This window comes from Patagioenas fasciata, chromosome 2 (assembly GCF_037038585.1).
Source record: "Patagioenas fasciata isolate bPatFas1 chromosome 2, bPatFas1.hap1, whole genome shotgun sequence".
Lineage (NCBI taxonomy): Eukaryota > Metazoa > Chordata > Aves > Columbiformes > Columbidae > Patagioenas > Patagioenas fasciata.
Genome location: NC_092521.1, coordinates 117,767,383 through 117,790,597, shown reverse-complemented (window position 1 = coordinate 117,790,597; position 23,215 = coordinate 117,767,383). Strand labels below are relative to the sequence as shown.

Sequence of the window (23,215 nt, the reverse complement as noted above, 5' to 3'; positions counted from 1 at the left end):
CTTGAAGTTGTTGTCACAGGAGTTCATAGGAGCAATTACACCACCACACACGTGCTGGGTTCTTTCACCCTTCTGCAGGCTGTCTCTTTTCTGCTGTTTCCTTTTAATCAAAGAGTCTCAAATGTACATTTTCCTAAAATCTTATTTGCAGAAGACAGTTTGTTAATGAGAAAAAAAAGAGAACGGGAATGGACCTGGTTCATCAAAGCACTAATGTGGAAATTCCTGCTAAAGAAGTAGCAGACAGCTGAGGAGTGGTGAATCACTCTGTAACATTTTAATTTACCTTATTAAATTTTTAATCTCTGGTCAACTCATGGTCTCTGGGTATTACTAGGAGGCACTTGAATCTGAAGGCCATGGAGGTATGTAGTTCACGTCTCCACACAACAGAAATCTATCTGTTTTCATATTTGTTTACCCTAGCAGCAGACAAAAAAATATCAGGGATTTTTGCAGTCTGAAAAGGATTTTACCATTTCCATAGCTTGTGCAAATAGAGTGGGCAGTTTATTAAAAATCTACCAAGAGGAAATTTTTGGAGTGACTGATGCATAATTTATACTCTGAGACTCTGAAGGATGGATTGTAAAAGAGCCAGTGCTGATCAAAGGAATTGTTAATGTGCCACGGAAGTTATTTGGAGGTTTGACACATGCTGAGTTTTTAAACTAATCTCTTTGAGCAAGTTCCTTGAATGCCTCTCAGTGCATTCAGTGAATGCAGATCTCAGAGAAAAAAGTTTCTTTAGGTTTCAGAAATGAAATTACTGATTGACAGTGAAATAAAAAGTTATCTGAAAACTCAGACAGGACCAAATTAATCTTAGGTGGGCAGGATTAAGCTGTTGTGAAGCAGACTGTATCCTTTATCTTTAACCAGGTCAGGTCAAATTGCACTTGCAAGACAGAAAACCTAAAAAAAATCTAAGTAGAAAGCAGATAATACAGATGGGATGTTCACAAAGTGAGAGGGAGGAAATGATGGAACACAGCGAGAAGTGATAGAACTGAGGAAAGGAATAAGAAGGTATCATAAAATCGGAATGGACAGCTGAAGCTGGCATTTCACCTACATGAATTGCTAGCAGTATGTAAGGAGCACTAGGGGTCTAGCAGAAGAAAGCAATGCTCACTGCGATGTGTTTTTGTAGCACACATCTCATGTGAGATTCAGGAAAGCAACTTTCAGGTGCTGTTGGAGAAGTTGCTGTGATGATCTGGGCCTGAACCAAAGGGCCAAAACCCTTTGTACTTATTGCTTCCCTCACCATGATAGAATTCAAGAACAGGGTCAAAACCACCAACACTCAGTGGCTGAGATTTCGTTATTAAGGTCTTGATTGGTATGATAGTCTCAAAACCCCATCATACCAATGCTGTAAAAACATTGCTCTTGTACTGCAAAGCAGACAAAAGAATTGGGCTATTAATATTGCTGGCCATATACTACAGTTGTGCTGAGAAGCTGCAATTATAATCAGGATTCATTGTGTTGTATATTTTACAGACATATGGATATTATGTGATTCATTTCCTGTCCCAGAGGTTATGGTGCAATAAATAGGTACATGTAGACAAGTCAAACATATGGAAGAGAAAGGAAGTACTATTTTTATTCCACTTTGCCAATGTAGGACTGAAGCATGTGAAGTGATTTATTTACAGTCATGTTCATGAAGCATAGGAGAAAGGGGATGGACCGGAACCTTGTCCAGTGTCAGATCTAGATGCAACAAATCAATAAAACCAGTGGCTTGGATTTTATCCAAACGGTAAAAAGAATTCCCCGAATTCTTGCACTAACTATGAATACATGCCCCACTCGCCTCCTACTTTGAAAATCACAATGCTGCTAAAACATGAACATTACCATAAAAAAACCCATCTGAAACAGGTTGTACACAGGCCTGTACATCCAAAGATGCTCTCCTAGCCTGGCAGCACTCACCACTGTTGCTGCGTTTCCTGTTGATGTCAAGGGTGCTTGCAGAGCTACCGCCTTCCTCGGGGACTTCTGCCAGGTCAGCTGTCTGCAGGGACAGAAAGAGCAAATGAGATGGAATAAGGCAGAAAAAGTGAGCAATAAAGACCACACCAGAGCCCTTGGGGAATGTAGTACTTCGGTGCTACCAGAGCAGAGCAAGTCAGCCTAATGGGGTTGCAGAAAACGTTGTCACTGGAGTTGCACAACAAATACCTGCTTCACAGGGAGCAGTGAAAGCCCAGAAAGAACTCCAGACCCAAGTTTTCAGTCTGGAGTGCAAAGGATTTCTGCAATATGAAGTGAAGTGAAAGTTACGGAACAAAGGATTATTTTAAACAATGTGGTTCTCTGTATAAAATAGAAAGGGCTTAGGGGAATTTATAGATCCTGCAGGTGTACTAAATAGCTGTCTACCAAGGAGACTGAACATTAATTGAAAATATTGACTATTAATTTATTAATCCTGAATATACTACTCAGTAAAATAACTGTATAATGTAAAGGTGATTTTAATTCTGTTAACATGCTATGGAAGAAGTAGCTGGAGTGTGATAAAGTCGATTGAGGTCAGTCTTTAGATAGCTGCCCTCACTTTCTTTTTAAACAGTCATCTGGCTGGTATGGTTAGGGAAAAATGAAACCCTAATGTTGCTGCTAGAATTACTATGATTTCTTATTTGTACCTTATTAATGTCAGTCATGATTAAGGACCCATTGTTCTAGGGTGTAGGGGAACGCAGGATGACATAATCTAAAGCCTCAGAAGTGTACTCTGCATAAGGCACCAGATTCCTTTGCTGGGTAGTCAGCTTCTCCATGTATAGCCCAACAGGAACCTGCTCCAAACAACTCTGTCCGAATCTGACCTTATGGAACTTCAGTTTCTGAACTCTCCACATGTGACTTTTGCGTAAAACATGTTTGACAACCATAAAAAACACAAACATAGAACTTGAGTCAGGTGTTCTCTCTAAACTGAAAAGCTGTATATACTTATATGCTCCTAAGGTTTATTTATTTCTTGTTAACAGGATTTTAAGACACATGGAAGGGTTCAGCTTCACTATTACATAACACTGTAGAACTACATTTTACACATTGCTCTGTCCACAGCTTTGCAGACACTTGCCTGCCTTACAGGAAGAAAAAACAAACAAGGAACATTCACTGCTTTTGTTCAGGCAACTTAAAACCTGATTTTCTTTCTTTCTTTCTTTCTTTCTTTCTTTCTTTCTTTCTTTCTTTCTTTCTTTCTTTCTTTCTTTCTTTCTTTCTTTCTTTCTTTCTTTCTTATTTATCTATCTATTTATTTATTTATTTTTAAATTTTACTAGTGTGGACAACAAAGCTATTTTTAGAAAGTCCTTTGACAATTTTATTTCCCCTACCTAGTACTTTCCTAGCTATGTCTCCATCCAAGGTTACTAAGGAACAAAGAGGTGAAAAGCAGATTTATGCCACAGGTATCTTTTGGTTACCTTGTTTCGCTTGCTATTTTAAGAGTTTTCTACTTTACTGCTCTGTTATGCCTTTATGTTTTTGGACTCAGTCTACTGCAGCAGGTCATGCTTGTCTTGCATCTTGCACAAATAGGTCACCCCTAGATGAGAAAGCACTGGAATAGCAATGCTAACACAGAATCAGTGTAAAGCATATCTAGGGATTTCTAGTTGCTGGGTGGAGAAGGAGAAGATTTGCTTTCTTGAAACAGCAAGTCCCAGCTATTTTTTGGTGCATTGCTATGGCATGTTCTTCATAGACAGGCCTCATAACTACTGATTAACTTCATATTTCATTGGATACTACTGCATATGGGATGTACAAGTGACTGTCTCTCCAGTATATACCTCATCTAAAACCTCCTGAAGCAACCTCCTGAAGTAACCTCAGCTACCTTTAATGATAGTCAAGAGCTATATGACAAATGATCTAATAGGAATGATAGAGGTACAAAGCTTTTTTTGAGAGGAACTGATCCATGAAAAACTAAGAAGAACTGGATTTACATCACCTCAAGTGACTTTTTGTATAAACGTGGGTTGCAGATGCACATTTTTGAAGAAGCAGTAGGTAGTAAATCTGGAGCATATGGCCACTTTCTTCTAAGGGAAATGCAGAATTGGGGCTGAAAAATCACAGTGGATGCATCCACACTGCTCAATAATTTTAAAAATTCCTCGGCTCGTTCAGAACAGGACAGTTCTTTCTATTTTGTGCAGACATGAACAGCAGTCCTGGAAGCTCCATGGCTGTAGAGGCAGGCAAGTTGCCTTTGTTTTTAACTACCTTCAGCAGAAGCAGCCCTTCGACAGCCTGGACACCACTTGCGAGGTGAAGTAGGACCCCAGGTGCCACCACGTCCCTGATGTTCCTGGTTTAGTGACATGGCAGAACTTTGAAGCACTCCCCAGCTCACAGGGCTGGGACACAGCCCAGCTGCAAAGCCCAGTGCTGCTGTGACACTCACAGCTGCATTGCTGCTTCTGCTTTGAGAGGAAGAGAGCACACAGAAGCGAGGACCACTGGGGGAAAGATGTTAGCCCCTCTGTGTTATTAACTGCACATTTGCTGCTAGCTCACATACTTGGGTGCATTTTTTCCCAGGGCACTAAGGACTCTATGTCACATCCCTACTCTGGTCACTGGTCAGTGCCTGCTCCCCCAAGTCACACGTCACACTTGTAAAGCTCCACGGCCCCACCATTTGGAGCAAGGTTGTGTCAGCCCCTTTTTTTTATCCTTGTCTCAATCCACAGGATTGCACTGTCAGAAGCTATGGTTTCACATCTGTTTATTCAGTTCTCTAATGTTTTCTATTTTCCATATGCAGACACGTGTTATATTCTCTCTAAGGCTTAATACCCTGGAGGAATTCCCATAATGAACCTTGTGTTCCTCATTCTACACCCACACCCCGACTAGTTATGATCAGCTCCCTAGGGCAAGCTGACACAGCATTCGTGATTTGTATGCTTGAGTTGTCATTCATAATTCAACATAAGCTTTATTGATTTAGAAAGCAATAATTACATTTGTAGAATTTCTGTTTCAAAGTAAATTAAATAATTGAAAGAAAGAACTGTAATCACAATGTGTCAGGCGGTAGACACACTTTAGTTTTTTAAAAAGAGTGGAAATTACCAAATTCCTTTTAAAGTAGAAACAAGGGTGTGGAGAGGACATGTCCTTTAATAACTTCCTTGTAGATTTCACTTAGCTCTTGCTAAAATTTGTCTGTCTTCTTTCTCATCTGACACAAACGGATGTCTGTTTAGAGGTCACCTATACCACAGTTCAGCCGTGTGAGGGAGCATACATTTAAGTGCCAGGGAGACGTTGTACCAAACAAAGAGATTTTAGCACAATTTTAAATTAGACGTGTTTGCTCTGAGGGCTGAAAACCAGGTCTCGACATGTCTCTGTGCCTTGTGATCTGAATTCCGAGGTCAGTGCAGGAGATATTGTCAGATAATGTGGGTCTGAATTTTAGACATGACAATCAGCTTTAACCTCCACTGTATTCTGGTGTGATTTTTTTTTTTTTTGTCAAGGCAGGGAGTGGAGGGGATCTCTTGGTAAAAAAGAGAGCCCTAAGCATAAGCTTAAGTGCCTGTTTATGAGGGTATGAAATGTTCTTTCAACATCATGAATAAGCTCCTGATCTCATGGGTCCTAATACTGTTGAAATAACCATTTCTGTAAGTACAAAACTGGTAAGCTTTGTTGTTGAACTGAGCATGGATTTAGCAAGGGCACAGCTAGGAGAACTATCATTTCCCTTGTCCCTCTTTTCCAGCTCTTCTGCCGTGGTTCTGAAGAAAGTGACTTTTATGACAGGAGAGAGTGAATAACATGGATTAACACGAAGGTGAAAATCTCCCTGTCTGGACAGAACAAGCTGAGCATATCTGCCTTTATTTGGGTTTTGGAGAAAGAAGCCCAAAACTGTGATACCCTCCTACACTGGGACAGGGGTGAAGGTGCCAGTCCATTGCCTTGTTGGAGGATCAGTGGCTTAATTTTGACTTGGCTTGTACTGTAGATCTTGTACTTTTAAATTTAGGCTCAGAGGACTCCAACCTATTTCTACCACTTGTATGAAAAGCAAACGTTCACCACCACCACCAGGCAGGATGTGTTTACTCCAGCTTGACAATTAAATATCTCTGTTCCACTTTTACACAGATATGCAAAATCAAAATAATATAATTTCCTTTTACAATCCAATAAAGAATCATTTAATTACATTAATTCATATTTTTCTCTTTTTCTCAAGAGTAATCTAAAAGATACTTAAAACTCAAGCTTGCAAAAAAAATGTGTTTTCTGGTCTCATTTTGGAAGCTGGGAGTGAGGTGTTTTTTTTGTCTTTGTTTTTTTCTTTGTTTGCTTGTTTGTTTGTTTGATGGGGTGATTGTTTGTTTGTTTTTCAGTTTGAAATACAGCTTTTGTGAACTCTGCTACAAACTCCTGTGAATGAATATTTGTTGCTCCTTCGCAAAGAAAATAGAAGAAATATGTTGGATACTTACAGAGTTTCTGTTGGGAGAGTCAGACCCACTTCCAGAACTGCCCTTTTTGGTTTTCTGAGCTAAGGAAGTCCCAAAACGGAGAGTTTCATACACAGGGTCAACCTTATTTCCACAGGCTGCAACGGAAGGAGTAAAACATGCATCAGTCCCTTGAAAATACTTCTGGTCATATTCCTGCTCCAGCTGGAGAAACACCTGCCCCTACCAACGTGTTGGCGTGTATGCTTAGAAACACAAGTTGAGAGACTATCCTGATGAAAGGTATTTGACAAACTTAGTGGAACTGGCTTTTGCTAGTGATTTTCTGCTGCCCCTCTGCTCTGATATAGATCATCCTCCCCTCATTCAGGCTCTTCTTGTCCCTGTCACTGCCTTGTCTTCTCTTCACTTACCAGCCTCCTTTTCTAATCACCACTGATGCTGCCTGCACTGAGTTAAGGAAGACATATTACCATGAGGCTTTAATCCCTGTTTGCTGCCTGTTCCTACCACTGACCATCACCTTTATCTGTATACATAATGCTGCTACTTGACTAAATTGGATAAACAGGATGGTCTGGGTCTGCCTTAAAAGGTAGTGACATCCTCACTGCGGGGCCATAGGGGGGTCTGAAGGCAGGTGTGAGTACGTACCTGCTGTCCGGAATGAGCTCCAGGTTGCTCAGCTCAGTCTAGAGGTAGCCAGAAGACCACCCTCCTAATTGACGTATGTCTGTTGAATTCTCATTCCCATTCTCCCTCATAGCTGGCCCCAAAGTCATAGAGTTATGTAATAGTTCAGGTTGGAAGGGACCTTCAAAGGTCATCTAGTCCAATCCCCCTGCAATGAGTAGGGACATCTTCAACTAGATCAGGTTGCTCAGAGCCCCGTCCAGCCTGGTATTGAATGTTTCCAGGGATGGGGCATCTACCACCTCTCTGGGCAACCTGGGACAGTGTTTTACCACCCTCATTTTAAAATAATTTCTTCCTTATGTCTAGCCTCAATCTCCCCTCCTTTAGTTTAAAACCATTACCCTTTGTCCTATCGCAACAGGCCCTGCTAAAAAGTCTGTCCCTATCTTTTTTATAGGCCCCTTTTAAGTACCGAAAGGCCGCAATAAGGTCTTCCCAGAGCCTTTTCTTCTCCAGGCTGAACAACCCCAACTCTCTCAGCCCATCCTGATCTCCCATGGTAGAGAAATGGATGTCATCAATTAGCATGAGCAAATCCAGTACAAATCCACTTCTACATACTACATTATTAGACTTCAGGCTCCCTTGCAGTACAAGGCAGCAGACATGTAGAATACAGTACATTCATAACACGGTATAGAAGTAGGAAAATTTTGTCGAAAGTACAATGAAAATACACAAGACTTTGAATTTCATTAAGAGCACATCTCATTTTTAGGCAGTATTTTTCAAACTGTTTCTATTACTCCTGGCAAAAATGATGGATGGTTTTAGAAAGAGAAACTTAGATGAAATCCATACAATTATTTAAAAAAAAAAAACAAAAAAACAAAAAAAACCCAACCCCAACACAACAACTTCTGAAAACAACAAAGTAAATGTCCTCAGACAAGTAATTTTAAACTGACTGCCTAGTTTGGGCTTTCACTTTTTGCACTGCAGGCTTGCCTGGTTGGACTACTGGTGGGGATAAATATTTTCCAGAATCAACTCAACTTCTCCATTTCAAAATGTTTATTTTCAGGAGTTTGGTTTTAAAGTGAGCAAAATCTGGTCCTTTAAATACTCAGACAATGTGTAGACATAATTGACAAGGAAAGATATGAGGAAAGTAAAAAGTGTGGGTGAAAAAGGGCAGGAACCTGGCACAGTCCCTCAAAAACCAGAACAGTGTTTTGAATGCCTCCTGCTGTTTTGATCTCTTTATCTTTTATCAGGTTCTTTCCAGCTCAGACCTTCACCTCAGTATTACAGTGTTTCCTCCCTTTTTAAGTCCCTACTTCGAGCTCAGGTAGTTATTATTATAAATGGGTAATTACTAAGAGGTGATGTGCACAGGGTTTTGAGTGAAACGCACAATAAACACACCCTCTCCTCTTCCAGCTTTGTATCTCTGAAGTGGTCCTTTCCTGAGATGGCAGAAGGACATCCAGTCACCGAAAGGAGCTGGAAGGCTGCTGAGGGTAAATACCATGGCTGGAAGTCTGCTGCTGCTGTTGCAGAGCACTGCCAAAGGGAGACTGAATGGAAAAGCAATCGGAACCTACCAATAGGCATCACTTCTTTGATGCAGCCAAACTGCTCGTGAATGAGTAGTGGTGAACTGTAGTACCGTCGAAATCCCTTTGGCTGGAGGGAGAGAAAGCAAAAACAAGTGAAGTGCATTGTTGCCACGACTGACATAGTAGAAATAACCTCAGCTCTTCGGTTAGTGGCGTAACAGTGTGGTCAGGCTGGAAATTTGCCTCCTGTTGTTGAGTCACTGTGGGGTTTATAAATCAGGGATTTATTTGATTTTTCTCCTTGAAAAAAAACAATTTCCCGTATTTATGTGGAAGGAGGAGGGACTCATTTTCAGTCCCCCTTTTTCTTTTGTCTTACACAAAAGCAGAATTAATAAATTGCAGCAGAAGTGCTGAATCATCAGAGGTTCTGGGAAGTTTCCCTCTCCCTTTCTTCTTGTGTAATGTGAATTTGCTTTGTTTCGCATTTACTAAACATGTGACTGTTCTTTCCCATCGTAACTCCAAATCCTCATTATCCCATGTATGCACTTGTGAAACCCAAGGAATTTAGTGCATTTTTATAGATTTATCTAAGGTGTGATGCTGACTGACTGCAGCTTCCCCTGCTTTTTGTCTTATAAGGTCAAAAAACTCCTCAAGTCCTCACCAGATGAGTACCCAAAATGAAGGTGCTAACATCAAAGTCTTTGGAAATGCCATTTAAGGTACTGGGGATTCAGAAATGATCTCTCAGATTTCTAATCTTTGTGAGCAGTGAGAACTTCCAGTCACAGCAATAAGTGAAAAAGCCTCATGGGGATGTATTTTCTGTATCCTATGTTCAGTATACATCAAAAAATCATAGATAACTAGTTCTTTTGCTAATGAGCTGCAGCATGGGTTGAGAAGGAATGAGGGCATTGATAAATTTGGTTTCTTAGAGGAACAAATTCCAGATTCCACAGCCTCAGTTTACCCCTCAAACAAACTAGATTCAGACACAACATGAAGTCATAAAACTCCCAAGATTTCGCTGGTTGACTTTCTCCTTTAAATTTAGCCTCTACTTTTCTGCTTTTTGAAACTAATCACCACAAGTGCTGAGGCTGGAATCACAAAACATGTGAAACAATTAACGTGATTTGATATTTGGCTTGTCCAAGGCTTCACAGACCAACTTCCTATACCAGAATTGCCTCACACTAGGGCTAAGATTATGCTTGAAATACTTAAAGATTTGCCACAGATGTATAAACAACAGCAACATCACTGAATACTCTTGAAAAGATTTTTTCCAGGGAGAGGTGGGTTTTCAAGCCCTTTTGAAGTCAATGCTTGATGTTTTTTCATCATTTCACACAGTAAAACTATTTAGGCTTAGCTCATATTTGCCTCAGGTGTCTTCAGGTTTCAGCAAATCTGAGAATATCTGAAACATGAGTATATGTATTCAGTTTTCATATTCCAAATCTTCATTTTTTCAGGTTACTTTTCCAGAAGTAACCAAAAGAACCACATTCCCATAGAAGTCATCAAGCTGGGCTAGAATTTTCTCAAACACAGTGTCCTGCCTTTGCCAGTAATGAGAATTTTCTTTTCAGAAGGTGACTTGTCCACTAGGGTTCTGTATTCGTACAGGGGCAGGTTTGCTCCCAGCCTCTCCTACTGAGAGGTTGCCTCAAGCTCTGTAGTGTTTCACTGTGAAAGGTTTTGGTTTGCCTTTTAAGATTAATTATGGTTTTTTCATCGAGGCCTGACAGTGGAGAAAGCAATAAAACATAATTTGAAGGATTTTTCATTGGTTAAACTCCACTGAAACATTTTTTAACTAACCTATAGTGTTCCTTGAGAGATTTACACTACAGCAAGCACAGTCTAAATCAAGGGAATTAATTTTGACGTTCAGCTCAATTTGGATTATGTAACTATTCTCATATCCACAAAGCAGACCAGATTTGTGTTTCATTTTTATTCAGGTTTTTGAGTAGCAATTGCCCAAATGGATAATCAGGCACCACCTGGCTTTACTTTTTCCACCTCAGTAAAACGACCTGGTGTCAGCTCTGTTAATGCACCAGCCAGGGGGTCAGGCACACAGAGCAAGTGGTTCCAGTACAGGCTGGTACCTCCCACCGGACTTGGCACCCTGAGCTGCTCACTTACCAGCTTGCCCATGCAACGCTGTTGTCCAATGCTGTCTGCACACTTGTGGTGGATGCTCATCTTACACGCCTTACAGCGCAGTCCATGCTTAGCGTTTGTTCCTGTGAAATGCATGGAAATGATTTAATGAGACAAAATCAATAGTTTCCATGCATTTAACAAATGACCTGAAAGAACTAAAGTGGAGGTCAGTTGCAGTAGAGTAAATACTGACAATAATCTTTGCCTTGCCTGCTTCTTTTTTAATATACATTTATACATGCACATTCTTCACAGACTTTCCATTTTAGGCATTTCTCCCCAGATTCTTTCCTGGGCTATTACTGCTTTTAGATATATATTGGATTCTGCTCCGTTGTATGACAGCCTTATCAGTGACCACTCTGCCCCATGATCAAGCAAAATCCCTTTGCTGTTTCGAAAGGGCTTGGCATGAGAGCCATGCATGGTTGAGGGAGCCACTGAAGGAGCACTCAGGCACCGGAGCCACCCTGGGGAGCTAGGCCATCAGTGGAGGGACAGGTTTTGTGGGTGAGAGGTAGCTCCAGGGGTGTGTGAGAGGGCTAAGCCAGCTCCCTTACCATTGCCCACCCCTGTACCCAGGGACTGCTGCTGTCACCTCCCTGGGCCAATGCTCAGAGGGTGCAGGATGGGCTCCTTGCACATCCCTGAGCGGGGCAGCAAGGATGACGTCTGACCTTGCTTTCCTTCACTGGCAGTGCAGAAGTTCAGTGCCACAGGTAGGGGAGCTCCAGGAGAAATTTTGCTTTACAGAAGCAGACTTCTCCCACTTACTTAGGCAACAGTGGTTCTACATTATCTTCAATGTGGACCTACTCTTAAATGACAGAACTGAGTCTGTTTTCTTCCCGGCAGGAACAGTCACTCTTATTCACACATCCGTAAGATTTCCTAAACTACGCAGAAGCAGTTTAACTGCAGCAACTATTTGTCCCCATAGGACTGTACAAATGGAATAAGTAAACAAAACGTCTGTTCATTATCATCTACTGTGAGAGTGAGTAAGAACAAGGTAGTAAAAAAACCCCAAAAAACTCTTGATATTTTAACCAGCCCTCATTAGTCAGGCACGATATGAATATTAGTCAGCAGGATCCTTCATCTGAAATTACTCATGTAGCTCTTGGTTATTTCACTAGTTAATGCCACGTACACACTGCTGACTTCATTCAGCGAAACACTACATCTGAAAAAAAAGCACTTCAGGGAATGGCTCATCAAGTTGGTGACAAAACCCAAGCCTTGGCAGGACGGCTTTCAGGGGCAGAGGTCCCTGACTTGACCACTTTCAAGCCAGACAGAGGCAGGCTGGAGGATCTGGGGGATTACTTAAGGCTTTTTTCAGTTACAGTTTCTTTTTCATAACACATGCTCAAAGCAATATTGACTTCTGTAGCTTTGTGCTTTTATTACTGATGATGAAATGCTGAATCACCCTTCCTGACGGTCAACAACAGACACCGTGAGAAAACAGGACTTCCTCCACTTTTTAAAATTATATTTATAGGGTGGAATGAAGAAAAGGAAAATGACAACACACTTTGCCTGTACAACACATATTTAGCATCAGTGCTTACACTGGGTGTAATTATCCTCTCATGCTGGTCTGTACTAGCGTAACTCTTACCTGCTTTATCAAATTACTCCTGAGATTCAGCTGAAAAGGCAGTCAATCTCACAGTCCTTTCTGCTGACTGTATTACTCTCTTCCAGACATTTTAGTGTTAACATTACAAGGTGGATATTTGTCCTTATATGTTATAACCATGTGATCACAAAATCCACACATTTATCACTGTAACTGTGCACCCAAATGATGGGCAAAATGAATGCAAAGTGTCTGTGCTACTCCAGCTTCTTTAGAACAGAAATCTGTGGTCATGTGAAAATAAGTGAGACAATAAATTACAAAAGAACAACACTATTTTTTATAATGAATGCCATTTTTTACCTGCGGGTAGGTAAGTACTGGCTTCAAAGAGAGGCAAAGTATTTCAGTCACTCTCTTGAGTCTACAAGGAATCTTTGTAAATCAAAATGAAATTCCCTATAACTACCAAAAGCTTCAATTTTTACTTAATTGTCACTTCTAACTATTTGGTTTACTGTAGGACTAGGCAGCTTGGAAATAGTTCACATGTATCTCCCTGTTTCCCACTGTGAAATCACTAAAGGGCTTAAAGAAGAAGCATTTATTTTGTATTGATACTTAACTACTATATGTCAAGCTCTGAAAATGTCAGTTCTACAAGAGACATTTTCTTTTTCCCCAGGATAATCCTTTCTTCTTCAGTATCAAATCTCCCTCATACTAAATCAAACCTCGTCAGAGAATCAATGGCTAAGCTATTCCAAAACTGTGTACTGGAGGTTAGACAACTACATATTGGCAACATACTTTATCATAACCGAGGCACGGACGCAGCTCACATTATGGAGAAGAATATATCCGCATTTGGTACAGGTGTAAAGGAGATCAGAGTTTGACTCGTTGCATCAGTTTTTGGCCTCCTGGGTAAGCAAACCTGTTGACTTTACTTTTGCCTGAATAGAGCCGGTTTAGGAAGGCATTCTGGTAGTTTGAAATGGGGAAAAAACAGGCAGAACATGGATTTTGCAAACAACTTATGTAAAGCTGAGTGTGGTGAGAGTCCCACTGTCATGCCAGTATTAGAGAGGTATTTCATCATGCCTACAGTAGTGGCATAGGACATAGCAACATGTTGAAATATTATTTGCCAATAAATTCCCCCAGACAGCATGAGAGAACAAGGAATCTAGTCTGAACATATATTGAACAGTAGAAAATAAGTGGTATTAATCACTTAAAGTGAAAAATGATGATAATAATAATAGTAATAATAATAGTAATAACACCACCACCACAATGGGACAGACTATTTGAGGGGAATTTGTATCATTTCATTTCTCAGCCATAGGGTACCAGAGCTTGTTTGAAGCTGAAAGCCTCTCTGTGGTGCATTTATTCCCGCTGGGTTAATCTTTCTGAAGACTGAAGCATGGGGAAAGGAAAAAGTAAGGAGAGAGTTCACATTTGCAATGACTGCAGCAGTGTCTGGAATGGGCAAGTGTTCCTGCAGAAGTAGTGAAATCCGGGATACTAAAACGCTCTCCTCAGGGACTTCTGGTGAACATATTCTGAGGACCTGCAAGGGTGACCATCATTCTTGTGTTTGCTTCCTTCCCCCCTAAATAGCCGACAGCCTGATTGCAGCCTACCATTTATTCCCATTAGTAGATATTCCCCTATGCCAATCTTAAAGCGCAGCTGGAAGCTACTGGCAGAACGTACTCACTGAAATGTCTTAGCTCACCTGGAGTAATTTCAGTTTGTGGTGCATCAGGAATAGAGGTACCAAAGGCTTAGAAATTAAACTAAACTTGGAGTACCCTAACTACTCTTTCCTCTGTTTTTTGTTCAAAAGGGGAGCAGACTAACAGCTTTGATGGACAATTTTGTTATTACATTCAAAAAGTAATAATCCCTCCTACTCTCTTCTCCAAAGACCTTTATTAAGGTTACTTAATCATACTGTCAAATTCTGAGCTTGCCAGGGCAAAGGTTCTGCTCAGTAAGTTTTTGATTGCAATCTAGGGATGTTGTTATCACTATTTTTATTCAAGGCACACTCCTTCATTCACTGAACAGAGTGGACAGTGTTCAATGAAAGGGGAACTCTACTCAATACTTCTTTTTTACTTTCATTGGTTCTTAAGCATCATCTCTTGAGTACCATATTAACCTAATTCCAAATACAAAGTGATTAACAGCCTCATGGGCTTTTTTATAGACTCACTCTCTTTCTCTCTCTATGCCTTCCAATATGAGCACGTTTGCCAAAACTTGTATGGGATGCTCCCATTTGAGAGACTAATGGGTAAAACTGTCAGAGGTGTCACTAATATGGTGCTATTTAGCCCAGATTCTGGAATTTAAATTTTAAAAATTTAAAACTTCTAAAACCAGGGATTTAGAATGGAAAGTACTGGACATATTTAGCTGACTCATAATGCCCATAAACATAACTGTCAATGTAGCAATGAAATTCTAATTGGAATAAAACCACACATACATTTGCACGTATGTCCTCTGTGTCCAGTGTATTAATGTACCTATTAATTATCTCACAGTCTGTAAAGGCTAGTACTTGTTCTGCAAATGGAAAAGCCAAAGCTGACAAAAGAAACAGTGTTTCACTGGAAACAAATGAAAAATTTTCACATCAGGATACCTGAGTAGCTCTTAAATAAACTTACAAATGAGGTTCTGTCACAGACATTTTCTTCAGATACAAGCTAATGCATTCAGACACCTGGCGCTGGAAGGACTCGTTGTTTTGAGAAGCAGGTCATGTTTAATAACACCTTGCTAGAAATACTCTATGACTGGGTCAGCTCCCATTTGAATATCTAAACTCGTGGTTAGGTTTTCCAGAACAGACATGGAAAATTGAATCTTACAGTATTCTGATAGTCTGACCCTAAATACTACCAAAAAGGACACACTGCATCACTTTTGTAAAGTTAAGATTTTTTTAGAGGAAGCCTAAATGGGAACAGAACACCTCAATATAGGTGAACGGAAAGATTTGGAGGCAGAGACAGAAAGGTCATAATTTGAATCAAATTCTTTATGTCTGTCTCTCCTATAAAAGTAGTTTAGTAACTACCTTGTATTTCAGGAAAGTGACATTTATCCTAAGGATTGCAAATGAGAATTATGTTTTTCATACACATGCAAAGGGAACCTTTATCATTCTCTTGGGCAGCACAGCTATGGCCGCAGCACTGTTGTTTCAAGGCTGAACATAAGATTAACAGCTAGAGAGGGAGAACAAGCCCTGCAGCCTGGAGAAATCTGAAAGAAAACTGCAAATGATAGTAACAACATGACGTTATGCTGACTGCATGAAGATAACTATATTAGGCACTTATGCTAAAATGAAAAGAAAAAAGAGGATAAAGATTCAGATCTATAAAGGAGAGAAAGAAGAGAAAGAGACACAGACTGTCACCTCCAGCTAATCCAGCTGTGACCCAACCACTATTTTTTATTGTTCCAGCTGAGAGGAACGTGTCAGTCACAAATTGTTTTGATTTAAAGCTTTCATAAATAAATACATTTAAAATTACATATTTTCCATAGAACTTCAACTTCTGCTGTGGGAGGTTGATAAAAATAATGAGTGCCTTGCCCCTTTCTCCCCAAGCACATTTGCAATTGTCACTGGAAAGCTGTAGCTGTGCCAGAATTTATGGGAAATGGAGACTTTTAAGCAAGCTGGGCCAGTATTGTAGCAGTGAAGGGTTTAGGACATCACCTTAGATGGAGAAAGAAAAGTCCCTGAAATGGCACTGGTGCCCCTCTCTAAGCTTTCGCACAACCTCCTCCCCCATCCCCTTCTTCATTTTGTAATGAATTGGTTTTGCGTAAAAGCTCTGATGTCGTAAGGGAGACTATTTTTAAAAATTCCTCTATGGCTACATCTTGCTGCCGTGGCTGGCTGCTGCTGGACAGGCGCTTGCTCTCCTCCTTCCCCTGTTCTGCGTCAGTTGAAAGCTGTGGGTTCGTCAGAGAATGGCATTTTCCACACAGGACATCCACACCTTTAAAGCTAAAAATCTTGAGCCTAATCCCCCTAAATCCTTAGGTTGGTAAGGATGAGCTGCTCATCCTTTTGCTTGCCTTTCCATGGCCTTCAGCCTCCATGGGTGCCTCCTGCCACCTTGGGAACTGTCCCCTTTCTCTGCCATAATACCTGGCACCTTCCTGCTTCTTTTTCCTAACTGATGCTGGGACCCCATTGCCTGTCTCAGTTGACACTGTGGAGAGGACACAGGCCCAGATCCTCAGCTGATCATCAGAGGAGCTATAGATCAGAGCCTGAACCCAAATTTCCCCAGTCACCCTAGGTGGTCAACCTCTGGAAGTCTTGCTGCCTGATGCCTGCTTGGTAATTCAAGTTGATGGATGCACAGTTGCCAGGTGTGTTGACTGTACACAAATACTCACCTCACATAAAATTACCTGAGACCTTGACTGGAGTGTCTCGTTCCCCTGAGCCCACCCCATGTCAGTCTAAACCAAATGGGGTGTGGGGAAGAAGCTGGGACTTATCTATTTATGTTTGGTAGAATAGGACTTGCTGTCAAATCATGGTACCTGTCCTGCCAAATTAATACATTTTAGATTATACGTTACTGAGAATTGTGGGTCTGTTTGAATGACTATCTCATCCAACTTCCCCATAACAATAACCACTGTTTAAATAGCAAGAAAAGTTGCCATGTATGTAGGCAGCCTACAAAACAGTGCATAAAATTAGAACTGACTTCCTAGTGACATAGTTTTCTTTAGAAACAACATGCTGAGAAAAAACTGAGGCAGTAATAGGCAGGGTTTTCTTCAAGGCTGTTACACAGAAGAAAAATATCCCTTCTAAAATAAAGTCCTTTCTAACTTCATGGTTTTAAATCATGCATATCAGTAAGAGGAAATGCCTTTACTCCTTTTGCATATCAACTCTGTGACTCCTTGACAAAAATTCCAATGCTGCCAGACCTTTTCTTCAGTGTTTCAGGAACAATGAGACTTACTTAAAATGCAAATAAGCCTTTCCTGTCTTTTGGTGTGAAAGTGATTCTCATTCTTGATGTCTGGTGATCAGAAAGGGATGAAACACACTGCCTTGTGCTGAAAAATTTGGCCACAAGAGGTTTTTCTGCAATGCACTTTTCACATATTCAGCAGCTTTGCTATAAATGTCTGTCCCTGAAAGGAAATAGCCACCTCCGTACTTCTTAAAATATCATCTCAAGTTTTTGATCATCTAAATGTTAATTAAGACACTGTAACGCCATGATAAATAAACTAACAGCTAACTCTTATCTAAACAGTCATCTAAAACCCAAGCACAATAAATCATATCCAACGTTCTTTGCTCTAAATAAACTGAAACTGATATCTCAATACCTACTTTTCTAGACTGCTGAGGCTGTGCTTGTACATTTTTGAACTGGGTTGCTATGCTGAGATGGAAAATAGCTCAAAGAAGATGGGCATAGACTTGCCTATGGGAGTTGATGCTCAGCTGCTCCAGAGATGATGATGGTACCAGAGCTGAACAGGGACAAGGGAACATGGAAAAATTAAACCTGGTGATGTCCCAAAGGAGGACAAGCAAATATCAGTGGCTGATGTTTGTCCCAGTAATATTAGCAAACATAGTATATTCATGTAACTCTTCTTGAGATGAAGATGATTAAAGTCAGGTTTCAAACAAGATTACGTTGGCATACTCAGGTTATTTGTACCTGTGTTCTTACATGTGTTGAAATGAAAAGCCATCCAGTTAAAGCCTTTTCTTCTGTGTTTTGAGATGCATTGAAAACACAGTTGAATTTTGTAGGGCCACTTCTATCGGCCAAAATCTTGATCTTTCAAGGGCCCTGTACCATTATAGAGGAGTGGGAAAACAGAAAAACAATATCTCAATAAGAACTGTGCTGCAAGACGAAGAGCAAGGCTCTGGCTTTGCTGAAAATGTGACAAAACAGTTACAGAACAAAATAACAGTCTGCCTTCAGCAAAGGAAATTAATATCCTCTCTGCTCTGTTAATGGATTTTTAACTTTGCCTGTTGCTTACAGACCTCTGTCATCAGTGGACTTGGAATGAGGGGCTGCTATGTGCCAGAAGATTAGGATAGTCAATTAGGACTATAAAAGGTTTAGTTAAAAAAAATTCTGATATGTAAATAGCCAGTTGCTCTCTGGCTCTCTGCAGTTTCAAACTTACTGAGGTTTTTGGCTCTTTCCTCTTGTAGCAAAAACGCTCCCTCATCAGCACAACCTCTTGGCGTTGTTCTTGGTAGCACAGACTGACAGCACCTGTAGCAAAGGGTCTTGCACATGAAATGCTGACATGTGAATTACCATGGCCACAATTCCTCTCCCTCTCTCTTTTGTCCAATCACTAGCTAGTGATGGAGTTGGGAAGTGGAGCGACGGAATGTAACTACGCATGTCTCCACCTGAAATCTAGTGCGTTGTCAGGATCTGGCCACACACAGGCTTCTGCTCCAAAGCCATTTCTTGCCTTGGATCACAGGTAGCTGAGGAGGACTTAATCAGATGCTATAGGTGTAAGTGACAGTATGATGTGCTCAGATTAGAGATGATTCAGGGCACCACAGTAAGCAGGTATAGCCATTTGCTGGGATCAGTTTTCAGTGAAGTTATTTATGCAGATAGTCACAAAGTGTTTGTGTTGTTTCTTTACAGAATTTTACAATCACAATTTTCTACCAAAGTGTTTCAGTTTCTTTTCCACAGAAGTTTTGAAAACAAAAAGTAAAAAGGTCAATGAAACCTTTCAACCCAAGTTTTTTAAATTTCCTTTTTCCAGAAAAACTTACTGATTTAAGTGAAATCAAGTAAGTTGAGCAGAAAAACACTTCTGTTTACTACTGTCATCTGCTCAAAGAGGCAATCTCAGCCTTCACTGTTACAATCTGAGAGAATTTATTACTTGACACACAACAGCACTGCCCTAAAGCAGACCTACAAGTACACTTCCACATGGCATCAAGTTTAAATGAATAATAATAACTCCTGTCAAATGATTGAACAGATGTTTCTGCAGCCTGGCAATGCAGAGAGTATTACCTGCCTGGAGGTGTCAATCTGGGGAGTCAAAATTGTGGACATTAAGCTGAAATTTTACCTTCTTTCTAAATATTTAAATAATTAAACAAAAAAATTCTAAAAATCTGCATTCTAAGATTTTGTCTATCAACAGAAATCATTCAATGCATCACTTATAAACTGTCCATGGTTAGCAAGTATTTGCATTATCTGAATTCACCCTGGATTCAAGTAGAAACAAACCAAGCCAACTCAAGCCATAGCTTTTGTCATCTACACATGTGGTTTGTGCCAGCATGACTATGGGGTTTATTATCCAAAAGCCTTAATGAAAATACTGACCATAATTGTGTCACCACTGTTAGAGATAAGGAAACCCACAGAAGCAGCAACAGGCTTGGTAGCTATAGCTGTCTGGCCTGTACAATGATACAGCCTACAACAAAAGTCCAGCCAAATCCATCAGATAATGCTTTTAGCAAGACTATTTCCAGTGCAACAGGAGCTGTCGATGGGAAGTCACTGAAGGCATGATGCGGGGAGAGAGGGACAAGAATGACATTTGAGACCCATCATACTCAGTGGCTGTTCATCCCATTGTGCTGGTTTTGGCTGGGATAGAGTTAATTTTCTTCACAGTAATAGGCCGCGTTTTGGATTTTTTGCTGTAAATAATGATAATAATACAGGGATATTTTCAATATTGCTGAGCAATGTTGAGGCTTTTTCTGCTCCTCACACCTCTCTGTCAGCAAGTAGGCTGGGGGTACACAAGAAGTTGAGAGGGGACAGAGCTGGGACAGCTGACCCCAACTGACCAAAGGGATAGTCCATACTGTATGACATTTTGCTCAGCAATAAAACTAGGGGGGAGGTTCATGCGGGAGCTGCTGCTTGGAGACTGACCAGGCATTGGCCAGTTGGTGGGGAGCGACTGTTTTTATTTGCATCATTTGTCCTTCTTGGGTGGCTGTGTGGTGCTTAGTTGCTGGCTGGCGTTAAAATACAACACCCTTGCGGAGTTTATTAGTGGAAAACGGACTTCCATGCTCAGATGTGTCAAGAGACTAGATCTAGCAAAACAGACCAAGCACCTCGGTGTAACATCTCCTTGTTTGTTAGCTGTAACAAACACAGAAAGACAAAAAACATCTCACCCTGCAGCTGTAAAAAGCTGTGCAGACGAACCCTGATGATGCCAGTAAGCTGTGCCTGGGTTTACAGAGGAAGGCAAAGTGGTGGAAAAAAAATGAGGTTGCACATAGCAGCCTCTCATTTCAAGCCTGTTGATGATGGAGCTCTTTAAGCAACAAGCGATTTTAAAAATTCATCCCTATGCTTCACAAAAAAAGAACTGGAGCAGCATGAAATCTATCTGGAGTGTTTCAAGTGCCACAGATCTTGAGATATGAAAGTTTGCTACACTTCTGGGAGGTGCAGCTAGAAAAATGGACAATATTAACACTATTCCCTCATCAATACATCCAATCCTCATTTGGAGGGATCTTCCTGGGCATTAAATCTATAGCCTTTCTTTTCTGATTACAGAGGAAACCAAACAGTGACATACTGACCATGACACTGTAGTTCACACTGCTTCAGGAATTGTACCAGTCACATGCCATTTCTTCTCTTGGCTGGGAAAATGGAATTGTTCTGGGTTGTAAGGAGTAGGGGAAAGATATAGCCTCCTTTATTTTATTATTTATTTTTCCTCCCTCTCTTTCTTTCTTGCTTGCTTTCAACCCTTCTGTTAAGCAGAAAATAATCTAGTAGTCAAAAAAAAAATTCAAGATTTTCAAGATCACTGCTTGCATGTTGTACAGGAAACTACAATGTAATCACGATTTTCAACTGTGAAGTGTGTCTGCAAAATTAGAAGTCAGGGAGGGGATGATCCATGTGTGTGCAGTGTTTTTCAGCAGGTAAGATACACTTGTGTCAAAGAGGAAAAAAGTTATAGATTGTGTATACCTGGAAAACTAAAATTTAGGCAGTTTACAGCAGATAATTGCTGGAGATACATTTACTTGCATTCACGTGTTAGTCACGAGGATCACTGCACTCCTTGACATGCTTCTATGTTAAGGACAGCAACAAGCAACTGTGGGCAGGCATTTTACTCTGCATGATGGCAATGCTCTATTTCTTGCAAAAGCATGTCTGCTAATTGCTTCATTTCATGGCTTCTGCAACCCATAGCAAGGTGAAGCTCCTAATAATTTCCCTTCTAGATGATGCTTTTGTCATCTGTGTGGCAATGTAATTATCCACACAACAGTGATACTCTGATACACAAAGACTCTAAGGAGAAAAACAGTGTTTTTACTAGAGGTCACCTTCAAAGAAGATACATTTAATTTGCTTATCTGAAAACACCCAATGTCCCATATGAGCTCAGGGAAAGTACATAGCAGGACATAAAAAAGATATATTTTATTATGTTTCACCCCTAGGTCTTTAACAAACCTTAAACTTAGCATTATGTTCTTCACTAGCGCTGCTCTCAGGAGCAATGGCCACTACTGATAAGGGTGTTTGGTGTTTTTCAATATAGTTTTTGGTCAAAAATCATCCTGGCTGACATCACATTAAAATACGGATCGCAGATGTACTGGAAATTTTTATTGTTTTCCATCTAATTAGGTAGCTAATATTGGTCAACATCTTTAAAGTCTCTTTTCTCTGAGGATTAACTGCAGTTTCATATTAATAGCAATTTCCTCAAAATTACAATGAGCTTGAAAATTATCTGGTAACAAATGTGAAACATGCTTGATGTTGTTCAAGGACAAATTAGAATTTGAAATATATTTCCACCCCCTTTTCTCAGTTAAGCAGTTCCTGATTATCCAATTTACTGATAACATTCTTGCCTCCTCTCATCGGAGGAAGCCTTCCCAGAAGATAAATATACTAAATATTTGCTTTTCAATATTTGCTTTAAAGTATGTTTAACTCTTTATTACCAAAGAAAAATACTAATTTAATACAGAGATAGCGTGTGTACTGATGTAGCATACCTGTACTACATATATCATATGTATTTCTACTTCATTCCATCGGTTCATCCTTACTTTATGTATTTTAATAGACAAACTACTCACTTTCTGGAAATTTTGGGGAGACCAGATAACATTATCTATAGCTGACTAGTCTATAGCTGTCAGCTTCATACTCTACAGTTTGATTAATGTAGTCCTTCATATTTCCAGAAGGCTTTTGTTCAGCTCTTCTTACAGGGCTCATCTCAAAAGCAGAAAGGTCTAAACTTATGGAGAGTTATTAAGAAAGAAATAATAGGAGAACCCAGGTTCAATTTCAAGCTAATTGAGATGTTAAAATGATTATTTTGCCTTTTTTTTTTTTTTTTCAGATGTGTGTTGAAAAACACACTTTTGTTTCCCTTAAACCCTAGCACAGCAGGCCAAAGAGGGCTAACATATTTCTTGCACTGATTCTCAAAAATACTAGAAGATTTAGGTGCCCAGAGCCATTCAGCATCAATTTGAGCAAGAACCTAAGTCTCCTAAATCCAGGAGTGGATTTACTGGAGGGAGAGACAGGGACATCAGACCATTTAATAACTTACGGGATGGCACCTGATACTAGTCACTGAGAAGGTTACACAACTGCCCCTTTCCCTCACAATCAAAACCAGAGGTG

The 23,215-nt window shown here is 40.3% G+C and overlaps 1 protein-coding gene across 2 annotated transcripts in view; it reads right to left on the bottom strand.

Moving 5' to 3' along the window:
• The window catches only part of STAC (SH3 and cysteine rich domain), a 71,560-nt gene that overhangs the window by 18,141 nt on the left and 30,204 nt on the right, over positions 1-23,215 (bottom strand). For both annotated transcript variants that reach the window (XM_065831871.2, XM_065831870.2), the window contains exons 3-6: positions 10,862-10,962; positions 8,741-8,822; positions 6,519-6,634; positions 1,951-2,032 (exon numbers count right to left, since the gene is read on the bottom strand). In XM_065831871.2, the coding sequence (XP_065687943.1) occupies positions 1,951-2,032; positions 6,519-6,634; positions 8,741-8,822; positions 10,862-10,962 (381 nt within the window). The remainder of the gene's footprint in view (positions 1-1,950; positions 2,033-6,518; positions 6,635-8,740; positions 8,823-10,861; positions 10,963-23,215) is intronic.